A 21,067-nucleotide genomic window follows, 5' to 3' on the forward strand; every position below is an offset into this window, starting at 1 on the left:
TACCAGTGTTAAAGACTGCGATGGAGCTCCGTATGCCACGGCAAACTGGCTGACACTGACGGTGGTGGTGCACAAATGCTACGCAGCTAGCGCCATTCGACGGCCAACACTGCGGTTCCTGGTGTGTCCGCTGTGCCGTGCGTGTGATCATTGCTTGTACAGCCCTCTCGCAGTGTCCGGAGCAAGTATGGTGGGTCTGACACACCGGTGTCAATGTGTTCTTTTTTCCATTTCCAGGAGTGTAGTTCCTATATAGTCATATTTGAAATGTTTGTACTTCGTGCTTCTGAAGCAGAGATCAAAAGCTAACCTGTCGTATGTCTACAGACTATGGAAAACTGCTTAAAAACTCCAGCCAAGCCAACTTAAGTACCAGTAAAAAGGTCATTAACCCAATGTATAGATTTGATCCAAGTTTGCCTGCTTCCATGTCTTAAGAGCTTCTACACTATGTAACAATAATAATAGTAAAAAAGGTACTGCAGAGTCGTTTACCGCTGCTGTTAATCTTCACCTATGGAGTGGCCATCTTCATTTAGTATTCCTGATTTATGTTGCGATCTGCTACCTAGTATTCAAACTGAGAGCACCACTGTTAGCAACTGTCAAGTCTCTCCATCTGTTGATTTATCATTGTATTATTAAAGTTTTACTTTGAATGAAACACACTGTCAGCTATTTATTATTTGTCTTATTGTCATTAAACTATGTATCTGGCGATCGAAAAGTCAGTACAAATTTGAAACCTGAATAAATCATGGAATAATGTAGATAGGGAGGAACAAATTGACACATTTGCTTGGAATGACATGGGGTTTTTTTAGAACCTAAAAAATACAAAAGTTCAAAAAATGTCCAACAGATGGTGCTTCATCTGAGCAGAATAGCAATAATTAGCATAACAAAGTAAGACAAAGCAAAGATTATGTTCTTTACAGGAAATGCTCAATATGTCCACCATCATTCCTCAACAACAGCTGCAGTTGAGGAATAATGTTGTGAACAGCACAGTAAAGCATGTCTGGAGTTATGGTGAGGCATTGGCATTGGATGTTGTCTTTCAGCATCCCTAGAGATGTCAGTCGATCATGATACACTTGCGACTTCAGGTAACCCCAAAGCCAATAATCACATGGACTGAGGTCTGGGGACCTAGGAGCCCAAGCATGACGAAAGTGGCGGCTGAGCACACGATCATCACCAAACGACGTGCGCAAGAGCGTCTAGCAATACTACGTTTTTTTTGGTTCTGATAGAACCCCATGTCATTCCAAGCATGTGTGTCAATTTTTACCTCTCTATCTACATTATTCCATGGTTTATTAAGGTTTCAAATTTATACTGACTTTTTGATCACCCGGTGTTTTGTCAAAGAAAATACTTTGCTGTATGAAAGCACGTTAATTTCTCAAGGAGTATTATTCCTTAAAATATCCACTGAGATTTGCAAATGCAGAAACCAATATCATGTTGTTTTGTCGGAAAGGTAATTTATTTGTGAGTTTCTGTGGAGTTTCAGTTTCGTACTTGATGTTTACACACAGTTTTATAAAAATTCTGACCAAAGTTCTGGTTGAAAATTACAAATTATTTAGGAATAAAGGAGACAACTTGCTGAAAGGCAGAAGCACTGCATCATCGATAGGCACACAAACAATAGTTGCAGAGCTTGGCTAGCTTTCGAAATGCACTTCCTCTTTCTAGCTGTAGCAAAAACATGCACACACACACACACACAGTCACACACACACACACACACACACACACACACACACACACACACACACTCTCACTCTCACTCTCACTCACATGCATGTGCCTGGCTCCCAGATGGTAGACAGTTGGGCACGCAGATTCATAGACTAAGGCATGAGATAACAGCACACAGTTAGCTGATGTGGGACACACATTTGTCAAGGGTACTGGGGCAAGGGATGGGTGTGTGTGTGTGTGTGTGCGTGCGTGTGTGTGTGTGTGTGTGTGTGTGTGTGTGTGTGTGTGCAAAGGAGATGCTGCAAGGATAGTACCATCTGTGCAGCTCAGAAAACAGGTGATGGTGGAGAGGACCCAGATAGCACAGGTTGTGAAGTAGCCATTGAATACTTCTTTGTCATGAACCCCTCCAACCAAAACCAATCCAGTCCCAACATCAAACCCTGCCTGTTCCAATTCATACCACCATCTAACCGTGACCCTCCCATACTCCCACCCAACCATCTCCTGGTCACCTTCCACAAATTCCTAACTTCCAGCCTGACCTCATCATCCTTCCCAAGGCCCCCCTAAGAAGTAAGGACTGCCCTACATAACCAGAAAATGGATCCTGATCTCATCATCCTCCCAGCAGACAAAGGTTCCGCCACTGTTGTTATGAACCAGAGTGACTGCCTGGCAGCGGCCAGTTGCCTGATACTTCCACCTACAAGCTCTACCGGGGTTACCCCATCCCAGAAGTCCAACATAACCTCCAATCCCTGCTGAAATCCTTTGGCCCTCCCCAGAATCTCTCTCCACCCTATTGTGGTCGGTTACAGTGCCCCTTTTTGATCAACATCTCCAACCAATTGGCCAAAATCTAGTCTCCTGCAATAAAGATGCCAACCATTTCCTGCACTGGCTCTCCACCATCCCCACACCCTTACCTCTTGGATCCTTTCTCATCACTGCTGATGCAACCTCCCTATACAACAACATCCCTCATGCCCATGGCCTTGCAGGGATTGAACACTACCTCCCCCAACACCCTTCAGATTCCCAAACACATCACTTCATTCCTTGTACACCTAACTAACTACATTCTAACCCCTAACTGTTTCACCTTTAAAGGAAAAGTATACAAACAAATATGTGGCACAGTCGTGGCCACTGCATGGCACCCTGCTCTGCAAACCTCATCATAGGCCACCTAGAGGAAACATTCCTAGCTTCCCAAAAGCCCAAACCCCTGGTCTGGTTCAAGTTTATTGATGACTTCTTTATAATCTGTATCCAAGGCCAGGACATCTTATCCTCATTACTCCACAATGTCAACATCTTCTTTCCCATTCACTTCACCTGGCCCTCCTCCACCAACTGGTCCACCTTCCTTGTTATCGATCTCCTTTCAGATGGCTCCATCCACACCTCAGCCCACATCAGACCCACCAATCACCAGCAGTACCTGCACTTTGACAGCTGCCACCCTTTCCTCACCAAAAAATCTCTGCCATCAGCCTGACAACCCATGGTAGAGGTTTCTGCAGTGATGACAACTCTCTCATCCAGTATGCTGAAGGCCTCACAAAGGCCTTCACAGACAGGCAATACCCTCCAGACCTAGCTTACAAACAGATTTCCTGGGCCATATCCTCACACATACCTGATCCTCCATCCATCCTAGGAACCAGTTGCAAAGGAGTGCCCCACCTTGACACCCAGTACCATCCTGGACTGGAATGATTGAACCACGTCCTTTGTCAGGGCTTTGTCTGTCTATCATCAAGCCCTGAAACAAGGGAAATCCTACCATAGACACTCCCAACCCCTCCCAGAGTGGTGATCCGCCAACCACCCAACCTCCACATCCTAGTCCATCCCTATGCCATTCTCCTGCCACAGGTGTCATATCTCTGTGGAAGACCCAGATGCAAGACCTGCCCAATCCACCAACACAATACCTACTCCAGTCCCGTCAGAGGCTTATCATGGCCCATCAGAGTCAGAGCCACCTGTGAAAGCAGCCATGCTCTGCTTCAAACACCGCACAGCATTTTACATTGGTATGACAACCAGCCAGCTGTTTACCTAGAATGAGTGGTCAATGCCAAACTGTTGCCAAAAACAAGGTGGATGACCCAGTGGAACAACATTTAGCATAGCACAACATGCAAAATTTCAATAGCTGCTTCACTACCTGTGTGATCTGGATCCTCCCCACCACCAGCAGCTTTTCTGAGCTACGCAGATGGGAGCAATCCTTACTGCACATCCTACCTGCACCCTGGCTAGTCCACAGATGGCTCCCCACTCTCCCATGAGCCACTAGACACTCCCCCCTCCCAACCCCTACTCTGCCTCCCCTCTATCTCTCTCTCCATTCTTCACCCCACCCCAAACCCCCACCTCACCCCAGTCCACCCACTGTGGGCCAGTAAAGAGCTGGCAGTCAACTGAGCACAATATAGGGAGACGTGCATGTGCATGTGAATGACTGTGTGTTGTGTGCATGTTTTTTCTACAGCTAGAAAAAGTAAGTACATTCCAAAAGCTAGCCAAGCTCCATACCTTTAGTTTGTGTGCCTATCGATGATGCAGTGCTTCTGCCTTTCGATGAGTTGTCTCCTTTATTTGTAATTGTGACGAAAGAATAATCAAACATCCCTCTAAGTCACTGAGAAGATACAAAGTGTCAATGAATATTATTTTACGTGTTATGTAGCGGTTACATTCATCACATTTCACCAGATACTTGGTTGTAGATGCTTTAATGTGGTCATGTAATGGCACAAGAGTGACAGGCACCTGTGTGATTTACTGCCATTGACTTCACCATATTCTCACTGCTCTGCTCAGAATAAATACTTACTCTTTCTTGCTGTTTTACCCAGCAAAATATCCTGAATGATAATAAGGGTGGGAAGTATGCATAACATATTAGAATTTTTGTCTGCACATCAAAACACAAACAAGGTGAACTGAGTTTCTGATTAGATCTGTCCCTAAAAGTGAAAATACCAGCAATGAACAAGGGCATGTAGATGCAGATGGAGAAGGAAAAATGAAACCACCACATTAAATACACAGAAGTTTCTTCATAAAATTTTCTATATAGTACAAAATTCTCATAAAAACCACGAAATTAACAAAAGAAATCACAGACAGAAACTAAATCCATATTTGGATCTCTGTTTGGAGACATCTCAGGTGTTACTTATCAGGACAATGAAGAACAGGGGTCAGTGAAATGAAATGGAAAAAGATTTATATTAAGGTAATTATAAGCTAACAACAACAAGAAGAACAACACCATTAGTGGCTGATGCAACATGTTGCCACTTTAAAAACATGGAATATGAAATGGAGAGAGTTGTGATGAGCAACATTGTGTCCAAATTATGTTTCCAAGGGCTGAAAGAAAGCCCACATGAAACAACACTCAACAGTTATATATGCTCATGTCAAAAGCTGATGATTCAGCACAAAGAAAATCTGATAGACCTAGACAACTGGAATGTTATAGTAGAAGAGAAAAATAATGGCTGTATTACTGGAGAATTTGTGATTTGGGGACAAAGTAAAGGCAAAAGAAGCTTTCACAGTCATGTTATATATTTCAGCTGATTGTAACAAGGACCTTCTTTGAAAATCACAAAGGAAGAAATTATACATGGGAAATATCAGTTGAACTACATCATAATATTCCATTTACAAACATTAGTAAACTGTACAGTGTATGCAAATGTAAATGTAAATTCAGGTCAAAACCTTGTAGTGAAAAAACAGTAGGCTGAAATTCAAAATAATAAAGAAAAAAGTGAAACAGAATATCTGTAAACATCAAGATGGCATATGACTCCATAGATAAAGAAACACTCTTCAACACTCTGGAAGAAATGAAGGTGGACAAGACGAGAATGCTAATCCAGGACACATTAACAAATACACCTTCCAAAGTGAAGTTCATAGGAGAGATATTGGAACAATTCAAAATCAAGACAGGAGATGACCTGTCACCCATTCTTTTTAACTCAGTTTTGGAGAAAATAATCAAGAAATGTGACAAAGAAGTAAACGGGTAAAGATGTGGAGACCCAAGAATAGAACTGTCAACATAAAATGTCTGATCTTTGCTGATGATGTAGCCATCACAACAAGTAACAGAAAAGAATCTCTAGAGACGCTAAATGAAATCTCAGCCAAACCAGGACTACAAATCTGTTTCAAAAAGCTGGGATAGATTATACAGAAAAATGGACTGAACTTGACATTCAATGAAGAAAGGATCACAATACTACAAAAAGCAGACAGACTTGCATGAAACCCCTGCAACAAAAGAAATTCTCCATCAATGTCAAATTTAGACACTATAGTACAGTAGTCTTATCTCAGAAACAACAGTAATTGAGAGAAGAATCAAAATCGAGGAAATGGAAAAACAAAAGGCGAAAGCATTGAGAAAGATCTATGAGCTGGTTCCAAAATAGGATATCTGGATAAAAAGACCAACAAAAGAACTGTATGAATGGGCAGACATGATTACAAACATTATCAGGAAGTAAGGACCAAGTTCTACAGACACACATATGATGAATGAAAACAGACTTGACCAAGAAGATTTTTAACATAGTGATCACTAATACAGTGAAAAACCACCTGGGTAAAGGAAACCAAGAAAGATCTCAAGAAACTAACGTCTCCACAGAAGCTATGACAGACAGGACAAAATAGAGAGAAAATCAGAAAACAGAAATTTCAGCAAACACCAAAAGAGAAGAAAATAGGAAAAACTTGGACAGGAGGGAGGAAGAAGAAACAGTGAATATATGAGAAGCTTTTGGAGAAGGAAAAAGAAAGAGACAGAAAAATATGCAACGAAAATTGATTGTGTTTTAGTGGGTTCCTTAATAATAATAAAGAAAAGAAAAAATAGCATAAAAAGATGATGAATTTGAGGGTCACCTCTTCAAGTCTTTACAAACAACTACTATAGAGATGTGAGACTACTAATGTTCTAAAATTTGTTATTGTTTGAACAATGGCAGCTCAGAATTTGATTGAGGACTTAGTTTATAATGAGAGTTCAATGAAGACAGTTTAGTGAAAAAACATAATTTTCACATGAAGGTGTTCATTAGATGATTTTTTACAATTTTTGTAAAGGTCTAACTCAGCAACAACGCTCTGAATTGTTTTGCTAAAGTTTTGGTAATCAGCCCCCATCAGAGAGGTGTCTGAAATTGGTTTGCAAAATTTTGTCATGGTCATACAGTGGTGAATTTCATGAACGTTGATCAAATTCAATTGTTATTTCAAAAATCATTGATGCTGTGTTTGACATGTTTGAATGATCAGCATGTGATTTACAATGAGTTAGAGGCTTCCTTAATCATAGCAAAGGGTGCAGTATTTTTGATTTTTGCATAACATTTAGCTGTGAGAAAATACCTATTCTCAATGGGTTTTGAATAATTTGAGTATAGCTTAAAAATACTTCACAGTATTGAACTAAGATACTATACTTTTTTATTCCATTTTCATCTGCTGCTCCTGAAATGTAAATATAGGCTTTACTTCCAACTATTTTAAGGTGTTGAATATGAAACCTCTTGTCTGTTTAAGTTTGTTTCATACTTTTGAGTGATTTAGCTGGAGAGCAGTTGTGATTAGATAGACTGTAGCAGACACTGTTTCTGCCCAGAATTTACTTAGGCAATTTGTTTCAAAGGGAAAACCTGTTACTTTTTCCAACATCATATGATTATAAAGTTTGGTTACTTCACAGCCCATCCATAAAGCTTTACTTCTTCCAGTACCTCATCTTCTGTCTTCCTACCAAAACAGAAGTTCTCCTGTATGACTTGCGGGACTAGAAGTATTGGAATAAAGGATATTGTGAAGACATGGCTTTGCCACAGCCTGGGCTATTGTTTCCAGAATGAATTTTCACTCTGTGGAATGGTGTATGCTGATATGAAACATTCTGGCAGATTAAAACTGTGTTTTGGACCTTTGCCTTTCATGGGCAAATGCTCTACCAACAGGGAACAGAGCTATCTGAACGCGACTCATGATCGGTCCTCTGAGCTCTATATCTGCTAGCACTCTATATTTGTTGGAAAAACTTACAATTGTGCATCACCCGAAAAACTTGAAGGTAAGACATCAAAAGCTTTGAATATGTTGCAGTATGTGAATAGAAAAAGCTTGAGAACAGACAGATCACAGTTATTTACTATCCACCTCCATAGGCAAATGCTCAGCACAGCAGAATCCCATGTGAGGAGCCTGGGTTCAATTCCTGTCTGGGTCAGAGATTTTCTCCACTCAGGGACTGGGTGTTGTATTATCTTCATCATCATATGATCCTCATCAACATACAAGTCATGGAAGTGGCATCAACTAAAAAGACTTGCCCAGGTGACCATGGGAGGCCCTATCAATACAACATTTCATGGTTATTTACTAAGTGTTCTATTTGATGCCATTTGGAATATGGTTGCTTTAGATATGGGTAGTCATGACTGTTTGCATCCAGAGACAAAGATGTAAACTGTGATGTTACCAGAAGACGAAGAATGTAATAGGATTCCATAATAATTTGGATCCATTCAGACTGTAATGAACATCTACAGGTATTAGTTAATCAATTATTTTTCACAATTAGGTGCCCAGGCCATGCACTATGGCATCCGACCAACCGAGTCTCCATTCATTATCATTCCCTCCCTCACAGTGGCAATAGTACCATTAGGCACCCTTGGAAGGGTAGCCTCCTGTCATTGTCTCTCGGGTACAAATACTTTCAGAGAGGACAGTGTTCCCTAGTGACAGCCCAATATAGTGACCAAACATACTGGTCACCAAAGGAATATTGACTTTTTTCCAAAGTAATGCAAGTAGCACAAAGCCTACAAAAGCGCAGAAAAGAACACAAGTAAATACACAAAACATTGTGTCTTTCAACTAGGTACTGTTGATAATAGTGTTTGGTTCCTGAAAATCATGATCTCTCTCTCTCTCTCTGTCTCTCTCTCTCTCTCTCTCTCTCTCTCTCTCTCACACACACACACACACACACACACACACACACACACTCAAAAAAAAATTATATACACTGAAATATAAAACAATGATGAAATACACTGAGTCTGAGTCACACAGAACAAAGAAAAATTTAAAGGTAAAAAAATAAAAAAAAAAAATGAAACAACTAATATATTGTTCACATTTGTATCACTACACCTGGTAAAGGGCATAGCTTGCATTGTGTGAATAGTGATCATGCGCAGCGCAGTTTTGAGCATAAGGATGGCAGGTAGTCTACACTCGGCAAAGAAAATTGCTTGCAGATGGATCTTTTGAAAACCTCTTGTGGTGTGTGAATAGTCACTTGCAGCATTCCACCATGCCTTCAATGATGTCCAGCTTCCAGTACAAGGAGGGCAGGTTGTCATCTCTTACTATGACTGCACATGATGTAGGTAGCCAGATGACCAGTGTTTTTGTAAGACCTGGAATCCTTGCTGCTGTAGTTTCCATCTTGTGAGCAATTGCAGTCTGGCTGCACAAAGATCTGGCTGAGGGATACTTGTGATTGTGGTTCCACTCAGGAAATGACTTGGGGTGAAGACTTGGGGATCAGTAGGACTGCAACATAGTGGCATGAGAGTTCAAGCAAGCCTCAATTTGGGCTGTCAGAGTTGTCAGCACATCGAATGTTGCACACACTGTTCCCATCATTTGCCACAAGTTGTGTTTGGAGGGTGTCAATTCTGCTTCCCATATTCACCAAAATGTGGTGATGCTGAAGTGAGAACTGATGCCTTCTTTGCCTTGAATTGTTCTGCTAAAGTGACAGAGGATTTTAGCTCTTTCTTCTGGCATCTTGTCAAATACAGAAACATTGGAGGTATCTGACAGAAGCTATGAAATGATGTCTTAAGTAAGGCTGGCACCTCTTTCCACAGGCTGTTTTCTTCTAGGTGTGCAGGCGACACTTGTCATGATGTTATATGAGCTGGATTCTCCATTTTAAGTACAGGGTTCCATACCACAGCTGATGAAATGTTCTGTATCTCTGACACACTGTTCCTCATAAACATCTTCAAATTGCTTCATGAACTCAGCAGCTTTCCATAAACTTAGGTTGTCTTGATTTTCTCCGTTCAGTCTAAGAAAACCAATTGATGCATTGTGGAAAGAATTCCCTAACTGACTTGGCTCTTCATGAGTTGGAATTGGACAGCAAATTTGCCTTTGGAATCTTCAGTCATGTATTCCACAATGTGTGTTTCTTACTTTTTCTCTTCTTTCATCATTACAACTTCATTTAATTCTCCTGTCTTCCAGAATTGAATATGTTTGAATGTCAGTGCTGGATTTTACACTGCCTGATGTGAGGAACCACTGTGGATGAACTGGTGGACTGTACCTTTGATAATGGCCTGATAGGACCCAACCTAGTCATGTTCCCTGAAGTGTGAGATGATCAGTTCCTATGGAGATGGTTCATGGCCTTTGAATGTACGGACAAAATTCTGCACCTTACAATACATCAATTATGCCAGTGAACCAAACCTCTGGATCAGTGAGTTGTATATTTGGCAGGTTCCATGTGCTGGCATCATTTATTTGTTCTAGCAAAATGTCAGTTCCCTCCAGCAAAATTAAATATTTTACAGGAAAAAGTTGCTTATGGAGGGGCCCACTTGTACAGAGAGTGATGTTATGTTTCTGAGAGGGTTGCACCTATTCCTTGAATCAGTGCTTGGCTGTGCCACCTTTGAATTCTGAGGCATTGTGCACCTGTTTCTGATTTGGAGCATGACTGCAACCCAGAGTCTAATAGAATATGAAAGGTCTGCCATCTTGCAACTTATTCTCATTGTCACAAGGAATAGTTGTTTGCCTGGGCTGATCTTCAGTGAACAATAACTCGATGTACTTGACTGATGTTTGTCATTTTGCTCATGTTGCATGCCACTTGGAGAATCCTCCCTTCTTCCATCTTGTGTGTGCTGCGATTCTGCATGCAGTAATGTGTTGTGTTGTTTTCTACTACTATGACAATTAATGGGTTTGCAGTTAGAAACCCTGTGATCACTCTTCAGTCAATTGTAACACACGCCATTGTGCGTCACAGGCAGCTTTGCATTCACTACATGCAGTTTGCCTGCATTTGTTGCACTCATGCGATGCAAAAGGCTGGTTGCACATAACACATGCAGCACTAAAAGTGACGTAAATTTGTCTCGAAGACTCAAACTGCCGGCCATTGGAGGCACTCCATTCTTTATTACTAGATACAATGTGACATTATGGTACTGTAGTCTTGATGATTTCTAATGATTTGCACTTGTTTTTGAGAAAAACACACATTTCTTTGAATGCCAGAAACCTGTTTGAACTCAGGTGCCTTCAAATTATGTTCTTGTAGATGGTTCAACCCTTTCTAGAAGAAACTGTGATATAATGATATCTTGCAGCGAGACATCTAGCTGTAATGCCATCAATGCGTACATGTTTCTAGAATCCTTATTCAGCACTGCAGGAAGTTCACTTGTGCATGGTAGCATTAACATTCTCTTCAAATGTGCCAATGCAGTCAGTCAAGGATTGTTTTATCTGTTACAGACCAAACCGAAACCTACCTTAAGGTTGGTGTTAGTGACTGGAAGATGAGTTGTTAGGTGAACTAAGCAAATATGTTACTTAGCAACGTCCTCTAACTCCTCATTATTTATGATGAGACTCACAAACGTATTGTAAAAATGCCTGAACTGCATTACGTCGTTATTAAATGATGGCAGTTTTGTGGTGGGCAGCTTGAAACTACATTTTGATGCACTTGATGCTAATCCAGCATCTGACGAAACCCTGTCAGCTGCATTGGCAAGATTCTTCTGGATTGCTCCCATCTTTTTCAAAACCTCAAAAACCATATTTTCAAAGATATTTCTATCATCAGCATGTTCTTCTACATCTTCAAACAATTAAACCTGTGACTGCACATCCTCATACTTCTCCATGATCTTTGACAATTCTTCTATCATGACAATACTATCCAAAGTGTCCAATTTGCCTGTTATGTCGAATTTGTTTGCAAACTTTAACAACTATGTGAGGCTTGCTTTCACAGCCAAGTGTGTAGTTCCTCCATCCAGCTTGAAAAGTTAGAGGTGGCAAGTAACAGCAGAAGCAGCAATTACAATAAGTGGGAATTCAGGTAGTGGAATGGCCAGACCAGGCATATGTTGATGCTGCTGGCTGTGTCTCCAACTGCTTTGCTGCAACTTGCCACTGCCATTTCACCAATGGATGGCTACCACTGCACATTACTTCATTGAACCCACCTCAGTCCAACCTGGAAGGACCAAAATGTTAATTGTAATATTACCAGAGGGACAGAATTTAAAAGGACTAAATAATGCTTTGGATACATTTAGATTGTTATGAATGTCAACAGGTGTTTGTTAATCACTTATTATTTACAGTTAAGTTAACATCAACAAATGAAAAAATACATATTCAGCATTTAGCATACAAGGTGCACAGGTCACGAGCTATGACAACCAACCGACCCAGTCTCCATTCACTACTGCCCTCTCCCTCACCGTGGTAGATAGTACTGTTAGGCACCCTTGGAGGGCTGGCTAGTGACTCAGTCTATTGTGGCGGCCAAATGATTACCCTAATGCCTTATAAGGTGGCCTCTGTGCATAATGTGGGCACTCAAAGGCTTCAGTTAATTTTAGATGTAAATAAACTGTAGCCCTACACTACAGAATTGTTCTGTCAGTGCTAAGCTGCTATTTATTGATTGTTTAAAATTATACAGAATGACATCACAAGAACACACTGAATACTCTGATAGTGAGCACCAGTGTACAAGTCCATGCAACAACATTGAAGTAACATCTAAAATCCAGTCAACAGAAAAGACAAGTAAGCAGCACAAATATACAAATAATCCAAAGAGAGTTTGTTTGCAGAATCAAGGCAGCACTGATGTGGCAACCAAACAAGTTAAATGTTAGTTTTGGTGCTGATTATTTATCCATACTTGGTTGTCAGTGCACATTCCAAGGAGATGGAGCATGGAATTACATGTGGCTGCCTTTCATTGCACTTATCTCTGGTGAGTTATCACTCCTAGTTGTATCAACGTCTTTGGAAACTGAATATTTATATTACTTGCTTTAACCCCCCCCCCCCATTTCAACGCACAGGGACAAAAAATGACCCTTCCCGTGTTGTCTGAGTTAGCAAGAGGGTGGAGTCTGGCAGGACAGCACTGGTGGCGTTAAATGCATCCTCAGTTTTAGTTACATGGTCATGGGTGGCAGGGATCTGGTCTTATATGCAACACTTGCCCTGTATTGCCAAATCTTGGAAGAGATTAGAGGATGGAGGGCAGTATGAAACAGTCATCTGGTTGGCTATACACAGTGACAATGTTCAAAGACCAAGCAGGACCCAGGGTGGTGGTTCTTGATCCAGTTTTTGTGAAAGAAGCTCTAGTTGAACTGAAGGTGGTAGAGATAGTGGCATCAATGGACATCATCTCAGGTAGCCACATCAGGTGGCCATTAATGAACTCCATCATGGCAAGAGCCCATGGGGCCACTATCCTGAAACTACATACATGTAGGAGACGATCTAATCGGAAACAGGTGATATGAATGGAGTAGTATGTGTTTGGGTCTGAGAGCAGCAGACAGAGGAGTTCTGGGTTGCCACCCATACAACACCTTGGTCAATCTCCTTCTGTTAACTGGTTTGGTGTGACACACGCTGGGGAGAAAGGTCTGAGTGGCATCTGAGGATGCCCCCCTGCCACCCTGCCGTCAACCTCCATTATCTGACCTATTGCTGTTTGAATGTCTGGACCATTTTCTCAGCTTCCACATTGCTCTGAGAGCTTCTGACACTAGCCATTGCTCTGCCTCTGATGCCATTCAGATGATGTTTCTATCAACTATTTTCTATTAATCATGTATATGCTGGAAAAGTTAAAAATCTGTATATTGTGAACATTAATGTTAGCCAGTATTTAGATTCCTGAGTCAAAATACTCTGATAAATTATACAAGAAAAGGCTAATAAGGTACCCTTTTACTTGATTTTCAATGTTAGGAGATTCCCAGTTGCCTGCCTGATGCCTATTGGAACCTGTTAAAGACCTTGCACCAGAATATAAAACTATTCTGAGTGCAATACAGGGCTCCATAACCTAGATGAAAATTATTTTTATTTCTAGTATTGTAGTGATGAATTTCATAGTTAATCCTAAATTCAATCTTTATTATTAACAACAAATACCTTTGTGAAGTAAATAAAATGCCATATGAGTGTAACAGTCTCAAGGTCTTGGAAGAGGCTTCTACAAGATGTCCTTTTAGTAATTTGTCATAAAATTCTTACTGCATATATTTGTAGAACAAATACTTCTTCACCTTTTGACCCAGATGATTATGCAGTGGGACAGTACTGAGTGAAAGTATGCTACCAGTTCCATCTGCAGGTCAACACAAAGAAAAGAGATTTCTAAAAGAGGCAGAACTAAGCCTTTCAATTAACTTCTCAGTTTTTTATCCATCTGGATACCTAGGAATTCCACACATGATGTTTCATTTAGTCCTTGTCAATTAATCTCTAGTTCTGGTACCTGAAGGTAAATTTTATTTGTTTGAAATTACATAATATAAGCTTCCGTATGATTAAGTGTTAAGCTGTTTGCTGCGAACCAATGATAAACCTGTAGTTCCTCGCTATGGCAGTGGGAAAAGAACATAATCTGTACACATACAGTTGGTGTGAACAGTGATTTATTACCATGTATAACAGCTTACATAAATGTGACTGTCACACTCAATGTCAGAGAACAGAATACTCTGCTGCCTGGAACCATAAAGTTATTTTTGCCTAATGGCAGCAGTTTTATTAGTCAAGTTCCCACAAACCTACTCCATTTTTCTGCTTATGTCTGACATGGATGTGTTAATGTCCTTTATCAGCAAATTTGTATCACTGGCAAACATCAAAGTTTTTGAATAATCTTTCAGTGTCCTTTGGGAGACCCATTACTTATGTTGTTAAGCATATAAGGGGAATGCAATTAATAGTATAACTTTCTAGTTTCCATTGTGGAATTTTTCAATCTAAGTAATTAAAGACCTTGTTAAAATCACTGCAAATGCCAGCAGGCTAATTTTTTCTTGCTTCATTGCCTGTTTTTTATGGCCAGCAGTTCTATCCTATATTTATTAATTTTCTCTATAGAATTTTCCTTTGATACAGTTAAACACCTTGTTAATAAATATTTTTCAATGAAAGATATTTATTGCAAACAATATGATAACAAGCACTACATTGGAGAATGAGGTCAGGTTAAGTTGCATTTGTTACACAGGTTTAAAGGCAGCAAAAATTTCACTGTGAAATAAAATACCACAGCTATTATCTGAACCTATGAAAAAATTTGTAACTGCTCTTTGTTTGCAGATAATTAATGTTTTTGCTGTTTCCTTCAATAAGTGCTCTGCTATAGTAGCAATTTCACATTACAATTATTCTCTATAAATAGGATCATTGCAATAAAACATCTAAAGATTAAAGTGATTGTCAATAAGAAGAGAATTATCTAGAATTTTTAAGATTTAATTTTGCATCAGCTGCACAGGTAAAAATACATTCTAATTATATCCAAAAGAGTTGGTTAACATCATTTACTTCTTTCTTTTTCTTTTTGACTATGATATAAAAAGTAAAGAGATATGGTTGCTGTTGTTCTGTAATCTGAAGACAGAGACTCAGACTCCATGTGATGTGACTGCATATATAATTTTAATATGAGATGTGCCAAAAAAAATTATTTTGGATATATAAATAATTAATTTTTAAGTGTGAAAGAAATTCCCTTCATTATTTCAACTTGGTTATTTTAATTACGAGAAACTGTGTGGACATACTTTGTCTAAAAAACTTGCAAACATTTCTAAGAAGGTTAAAGCCACAGGTCAGGAGCTAAAAAGGTATACTTTTCCAAAGGAGAAAAATTAATACTATTAGTCTGCACAAAAATGTTATGGGACATATTAACAAACTTTTGGTTTTAGAGATAAAGTTTTTTGGCATAACACATGAAATAAACTGAAACACCAATTTCTATACTGAATCCACCTGGATAGCCAAGAGCACTAAAGCACATGCTTCTGAAACATGGGTATGTGAACGAGCCCCAGATTGATTTGTCTTGGGGATTAACAATTGAGGCTGTGGACCAAGCCAGCTGGGATGTGGGTTGTAAATGGTTTCCCACATCCAACTACATAAATAGCAGACTGGTATTCATGTCTCACCTCAAACACACAGTACAGCAACACTCAGAAAACAGTATCAGACTTGAACGTGAGATCTGCACTAGATATAAACAGATGGATTACACAGATTCCTTCCCTAAGAGAGTGGTGGTATTAGGAAGAGCATCCAGCCATCAAACACCACTAACATTCCCAAAAATGATGTATACTAATGCTGAACCCATAGAAAAATGAGACAAGGGAAAGGGAAAAGAAAGAAAGAATTAATTTTGATATTATCATAAAATATTTACCATTAATTGTTCATTTTTTTAAATTCTTTAACTTTCACCCATACTTCTTTTGATATGAAACCACAGAATAAAAACCATTGTGTATGCAAAATCAGTTTTAGGTTATTTGTGGTTGCACTAAACCAATTAAGGTGGATGTTAGAATGATTTCTCTGAAAAGGAATTTTTCTTCTGTCTTTTTTCAATCTGAGCTTGTCCTGTACCTCCAATTACTTTATCACTGATGAGATGCTAAATCCAACTCTTCCTTATGTATGTAAAAGTATTTTTTTAATCACCATGCATAATATTACTCTTTTTTTTTTACAGAAGAAGAACACCAGGAAGTTGTACCACCAGCACAACAAGAACAACATGGTCCCCCTGTGCCTCCTGAGACACTGAGCGACACTTCCACAATCACTCCAACAGCAGCTGTGACTAGTGCTCAAGCACCATCAGCTCAGTTTTCATTAAGTGCAGAAATGGCTGCTGGCTCTCCCCTTGGTGCCACTGTTCCTGCAGTTCCAGGATCACCAACTCCTGCTATTCCTACAGTGCCTTCTGTAGCAGAAGCTACCCCCCCTCCAGCATTATCTGTTCTTCAGGCAGTGATAGCTCCTGACAATAAAGACCTTTCCACAAAGGAACCTTTGACAACAACACCAGCAAAATCACCTTCTGTGGCAATGGCCCCCCAACCTGATCTTGCACCAGTGCAGCAGGTCGAGGAATTGTCCCCTCTTACACCAACATCTCCTACAGCTCCCACTGCAGAGCCAGTGGGCCCAGAACTCCTTCCTTCAGAGGCAAAGCAAACTATATTGCCAACTCCAGCACAACCATTGGCAGCAAAGCCACCAGTTGAAGTAAGTGCCACACAAGGAAGCCAGTTTGTTCCTGCAACAGTAGAGCCCACTGTGCATCCTACAGAACCTCAGCCAACTATCACTCAGCCACAAACTGCTCCACCACCTGTTCCACCTCCAACAGGTCCCCCAGTTGCCCCTCTACCAGCACCTGTGAGTGGTGCACCACCTCAAGATAAAATACTTTCTTCTACACCACCTGCAGCTTCACCCATGCCAACAGCTCCAGCTCCAACTCCACCTGAGCAAGTCATGACCAAGCAACCTCCAATGCCAGCAGTTGAAGCAACCCCTGCAGTTGCAATGCCACCTCTGACTCCACCTGTTCCTACAGCTACAGCTCCACCACAGCAAGTCATAGCTCAAAAACCTCCAGCACAGGTGGTTGGAGCAGCCCCTACAGCTGGAACACAACCTCCAGCTTCACCTGTTTCGACAGCTCCAACTCCGCTTGAACAAGTTATGACTGAGAAACTTCCAGAACCAGTGGTTGGAGGAGCCCCTACAGCCAGAACACAACCTACAACTTCACCTGTTCCAAAAACTCCAACTCCACCAGAGCAAGTCATAACTCAAAAACCCTCAGCACCAGTGCCTGAAGCAGTCCCCGAAGCAGCAGTCCCTACAGAAGTACCCCAACTTACTGAAAAGTCATCAGTTCCTGCAGTCCCCCAAACAGAGACAACAAAGTCTGCCCCAGCACCAGCTGTCCCAGTAGCTGCAAGTCCACAAACTCCAGTGACACCAACTCTGACACAGCCTTCCCCAGTAACATCACCTCCAGCAGCAGGAGCTGTGCCACCATCAGTTCCTACAGAACCAGTTGTAGGTGCACACATTCCATCACCACCAATTCCACCAACCACAACAATGCCTTCTACACCATTACCAATTTCTGCTCCAACTGCAGCAGCAGAAAAACCAGCTGAATTGCCCCCTCTGGCATCTCCTCCATCTTCTCCCATTGATACTCTGACAAGACCAATGTCCACTGCTCTGGTATCTGTGCCAAAAACAAAACAGAAAGCACCAACAAAAATGCCAGAGCCACCAAAACCTCCTATTCCAATGCCAGCTCCAGAATCGCCATCTGCAGTGCAATCCCCATCAGCAGCCCTTGTGGTCTCTCCTGTGACAGAGCAGCAGATTCCAAAACCTGCTACTGCTGCTGCTGCTGCTGCTACTACTACTACTACTACTACTACTGCCACTGGTGCTACCACTACTCCAGAATTAAAGGGAGCTAAAGCTGAAGAATCACCTGAGAAAAGTGAAAAGAAATCTGGAAAACAGCAGACAACAACGAAACAAGAGAAAGACTCAGGTAATTTAGAAAAGCTACCTACAACTCAGACAGCAGAAACAGACAGCAAGACAACTAAGAAAGTGAAAGACACTGAACAAGGCACAGACAGTCAAGCTGCACATGAAAAATCCACTGCCAAAACCACCTCAAAACAGGCAAAGCAGACAAAGCCTAAGGCACCAGACGCTCCTACAAAGTCTGAAACTGCACCTGTTAAACCTGGTGATGTGACAACGCCAACACCAGCCAAACCAGCTGCTGCACCTGCAACTGAATCTGTATCACCAGAAGCTGAAGCAGCACCCTCAGTCACGAAACCAAAAACTAAAGTTGTTAAAAAGATAGCAAAGGAAGCTGCTACAAAAGAAACAACGCAGCAGGATTCATCTTCAAAGACTGTTTCACCTCCCTTATCTCCTACTGCAAGCTTGGTTCCACAATCCCCTGATGTGGGTAAGACAGCACCAGCTAAGACATCTGAGAAAGATCAGTCAGCTGGAAAGGAAGCAGCTTCTGCTAAGGTGGCAACTCCCAAGCCTCAAGCACCTGCTGAGAAAAGTCCGGCAGTTCCAGTGAAGGAATCAGCAGGAGCAGAAGCAGCTCCACCTGCAGCTACAGCTTCCACAGAGCAGGCATCACCTGCTCCTGTGCCTCCAAAACGAAAAGCAGCAAAAGCTGCAGCTTCTGGTGAAGGTGCTAGCAAGCCACAACCTAAACCTGCAAAACCTACTTCAAAACCTAAAAAGTAACACAATAAGACTTTTCCATTGCTTATTTGCACTCAGGAGTTTTTCCTTTTAAGCTGCATAACATTTGGCTGGAGTTTTTTTAAATATTTTATACTCTATCTTTATCAGTCTACCAGTTTGCTTGTTCTTAATCAAAATAAGATGAACTAATAGGAAATGTAATGCTCTACTTACATGCATTTTGCACAGCTTTATCAAAAATCTTCCATTGTGCATGATTTATTTTGGACAAAACACTACAGCTTTTTAAAATTTATGCTGTACATATTTTACATTTTCAATTTTTTAAAACTGTAATTAAAAATTTAACTTGCACCCATTTCACACAAGATTATGTAACATAGCAACATTATCAAACAACATTCAAAATTTGTATACTAATTTTTATGAGTATTAATTGAATATTAATGTAGATTAATTGCATTTTCAGGTCTGTGCATAGCCTTGTAAATTTTCGTATGTTTTATGAGTGAACATTGAACTAAACCTTGGAGTTTGAATGTATGTGCCAAACTGAGTGGACCCCAGTGTGTATTTTTTATGCTATTCAGTCCCTTACATTTTCCATTCAGATTTCTTTGTGTATCAGAACATTACATAAAAGGACAAAGTATGTGATGTATAAGAGCCATAAAAGTAAAATAAAAGAACAGACATTAATAATAAAAGAAAAAGCTGTTCATCTTTGAACAGAGAAAACAGGGTTGTAGTTTCAGTTTGTAGTGCTGTCTGCATAATAAATGTTACAGATTCTGCCTTCTTTGTTATTTCCTGTGTATGAAAATGTGTTTCAATTGTAACAGTATATTGTAATTTAAATGTGAAATTAAAAACTGATGTTCTGTGTTTTCCATCTAAAAATTATTTTAAACTCACTCCAAGTGTACAATTAGTCTGATCTTAAACACTTTTATTCTCTGCACTGTTGTTAAAAAAATAAGAACCTATCAGTTACGTAGTGTAGTCCAGTTGAATATAACATAAATGAAATGTTATTCTGATTTAATAATAAATTATTGTCTGTTATTAAAATTATAGTAAACCAAGTGAAATTCTGGTGGGGGGAACAACAAAATATCAAATACTGAATCAAAGAAGATGTTGTGAGACAGCTGGTGATTACATATTGGACATAATATTATACTCTTATGCTAGGAAAGGTACAATGCAACTTTTTTTTCAAATCTTTCCTGAGTATAGCAATAACTACTACTGAAGTTTTAGGCAACTGTTATTGTAATGTTATTTTGCTGTGGAATTAAGGTGGTGTATCATTTTATTTGATTCATACATTCAATTTGAATACTGTATGTGCAGAAAAAATGTCCTGTTATCTTGTAGTTGTATGATGATAAGATGCATGATTTACTAAATGATTCTGCCTATAGGATTATTGATTATGACTCCCATGACACGAGGAACAGAAAACCTCTGCACTCTTGAGTTCGTCTGCATTACCTCAACAGACCATCAACAGGTTAAGACCGTATGGTTGCTTACTTCAAAGATTGCATGGCCTTCCTAAAAATCACAAGGAAGGCCTGCCTTTACAGCTAACAGTAAGCAACACTAGTGTTTGTACATATGATTTTGCCAAACACATTGCTTCCTTTCTGACAAATGCTCACATCATACATGTAACTCAGTTGATTTTACCAACAGATTGGGGACTCTCCATCTAAGCAGTTTGAACTTTGACATAGTATCAGTTTTTACATAGGTCCCTCCTGTAGATTCTTTGGTACTAATTGGTAATAAGTTTCAGGAGGCCACCAGCACTTTGTTTTAGCATGGTCTTTTCTCAATCTATTTTATGTTCAACCAAGAATATTTTCAGCTGATTGATGCAATG

General features: G+C 40.2%; 1 protein-coding gene across 2 annotated transcripts in view; it reads left to right on the plus strand.

Moving 5' to 3' along the window:
• LOC126174356 (proteoglycan 4-like) overlaps positions 1 to 20,064 on the plus strand; it is a 76,499-nt gene extending 56,435 nt beyond the window's left edge. For both annotated transcript variants that reach the window (XM_049921028.1, XM_049921029.1), the window contains one exon: positions 16,622 to 20,064. In XM_049921028.1, the coding sequence (XP_049776985.1) occupies positions 16,622 to 19,215 (2,594 nt within the window). In that variant the 3' untranslated portion in view covers positions 19,216 to 20,064. The remainder of the gene's footprint in view (positions 1 to 16,621) is intronic.
• The last annotated feature ends 1,003 nt before the right edge of the window (positions 20,065 to 21,067 follow it).

The sequence above is a fragment of the Schistocerca cancellata genome, chromosome 1 (assembly GCF_023864275.1).
Source record: "Schistocerca cancellata isolate TAMUIC-IGC-003103 chromosome 1, iqSchCanc2.1, whole genome shotgun sequence".
NCBI classification, from domain to species: domain Eukaryota; kingdom Metazoa; phylum Arthropoda; class Insecta; order Orthoptera; family Acrididae; genus Schistocerca; species Schistocerca cancellata.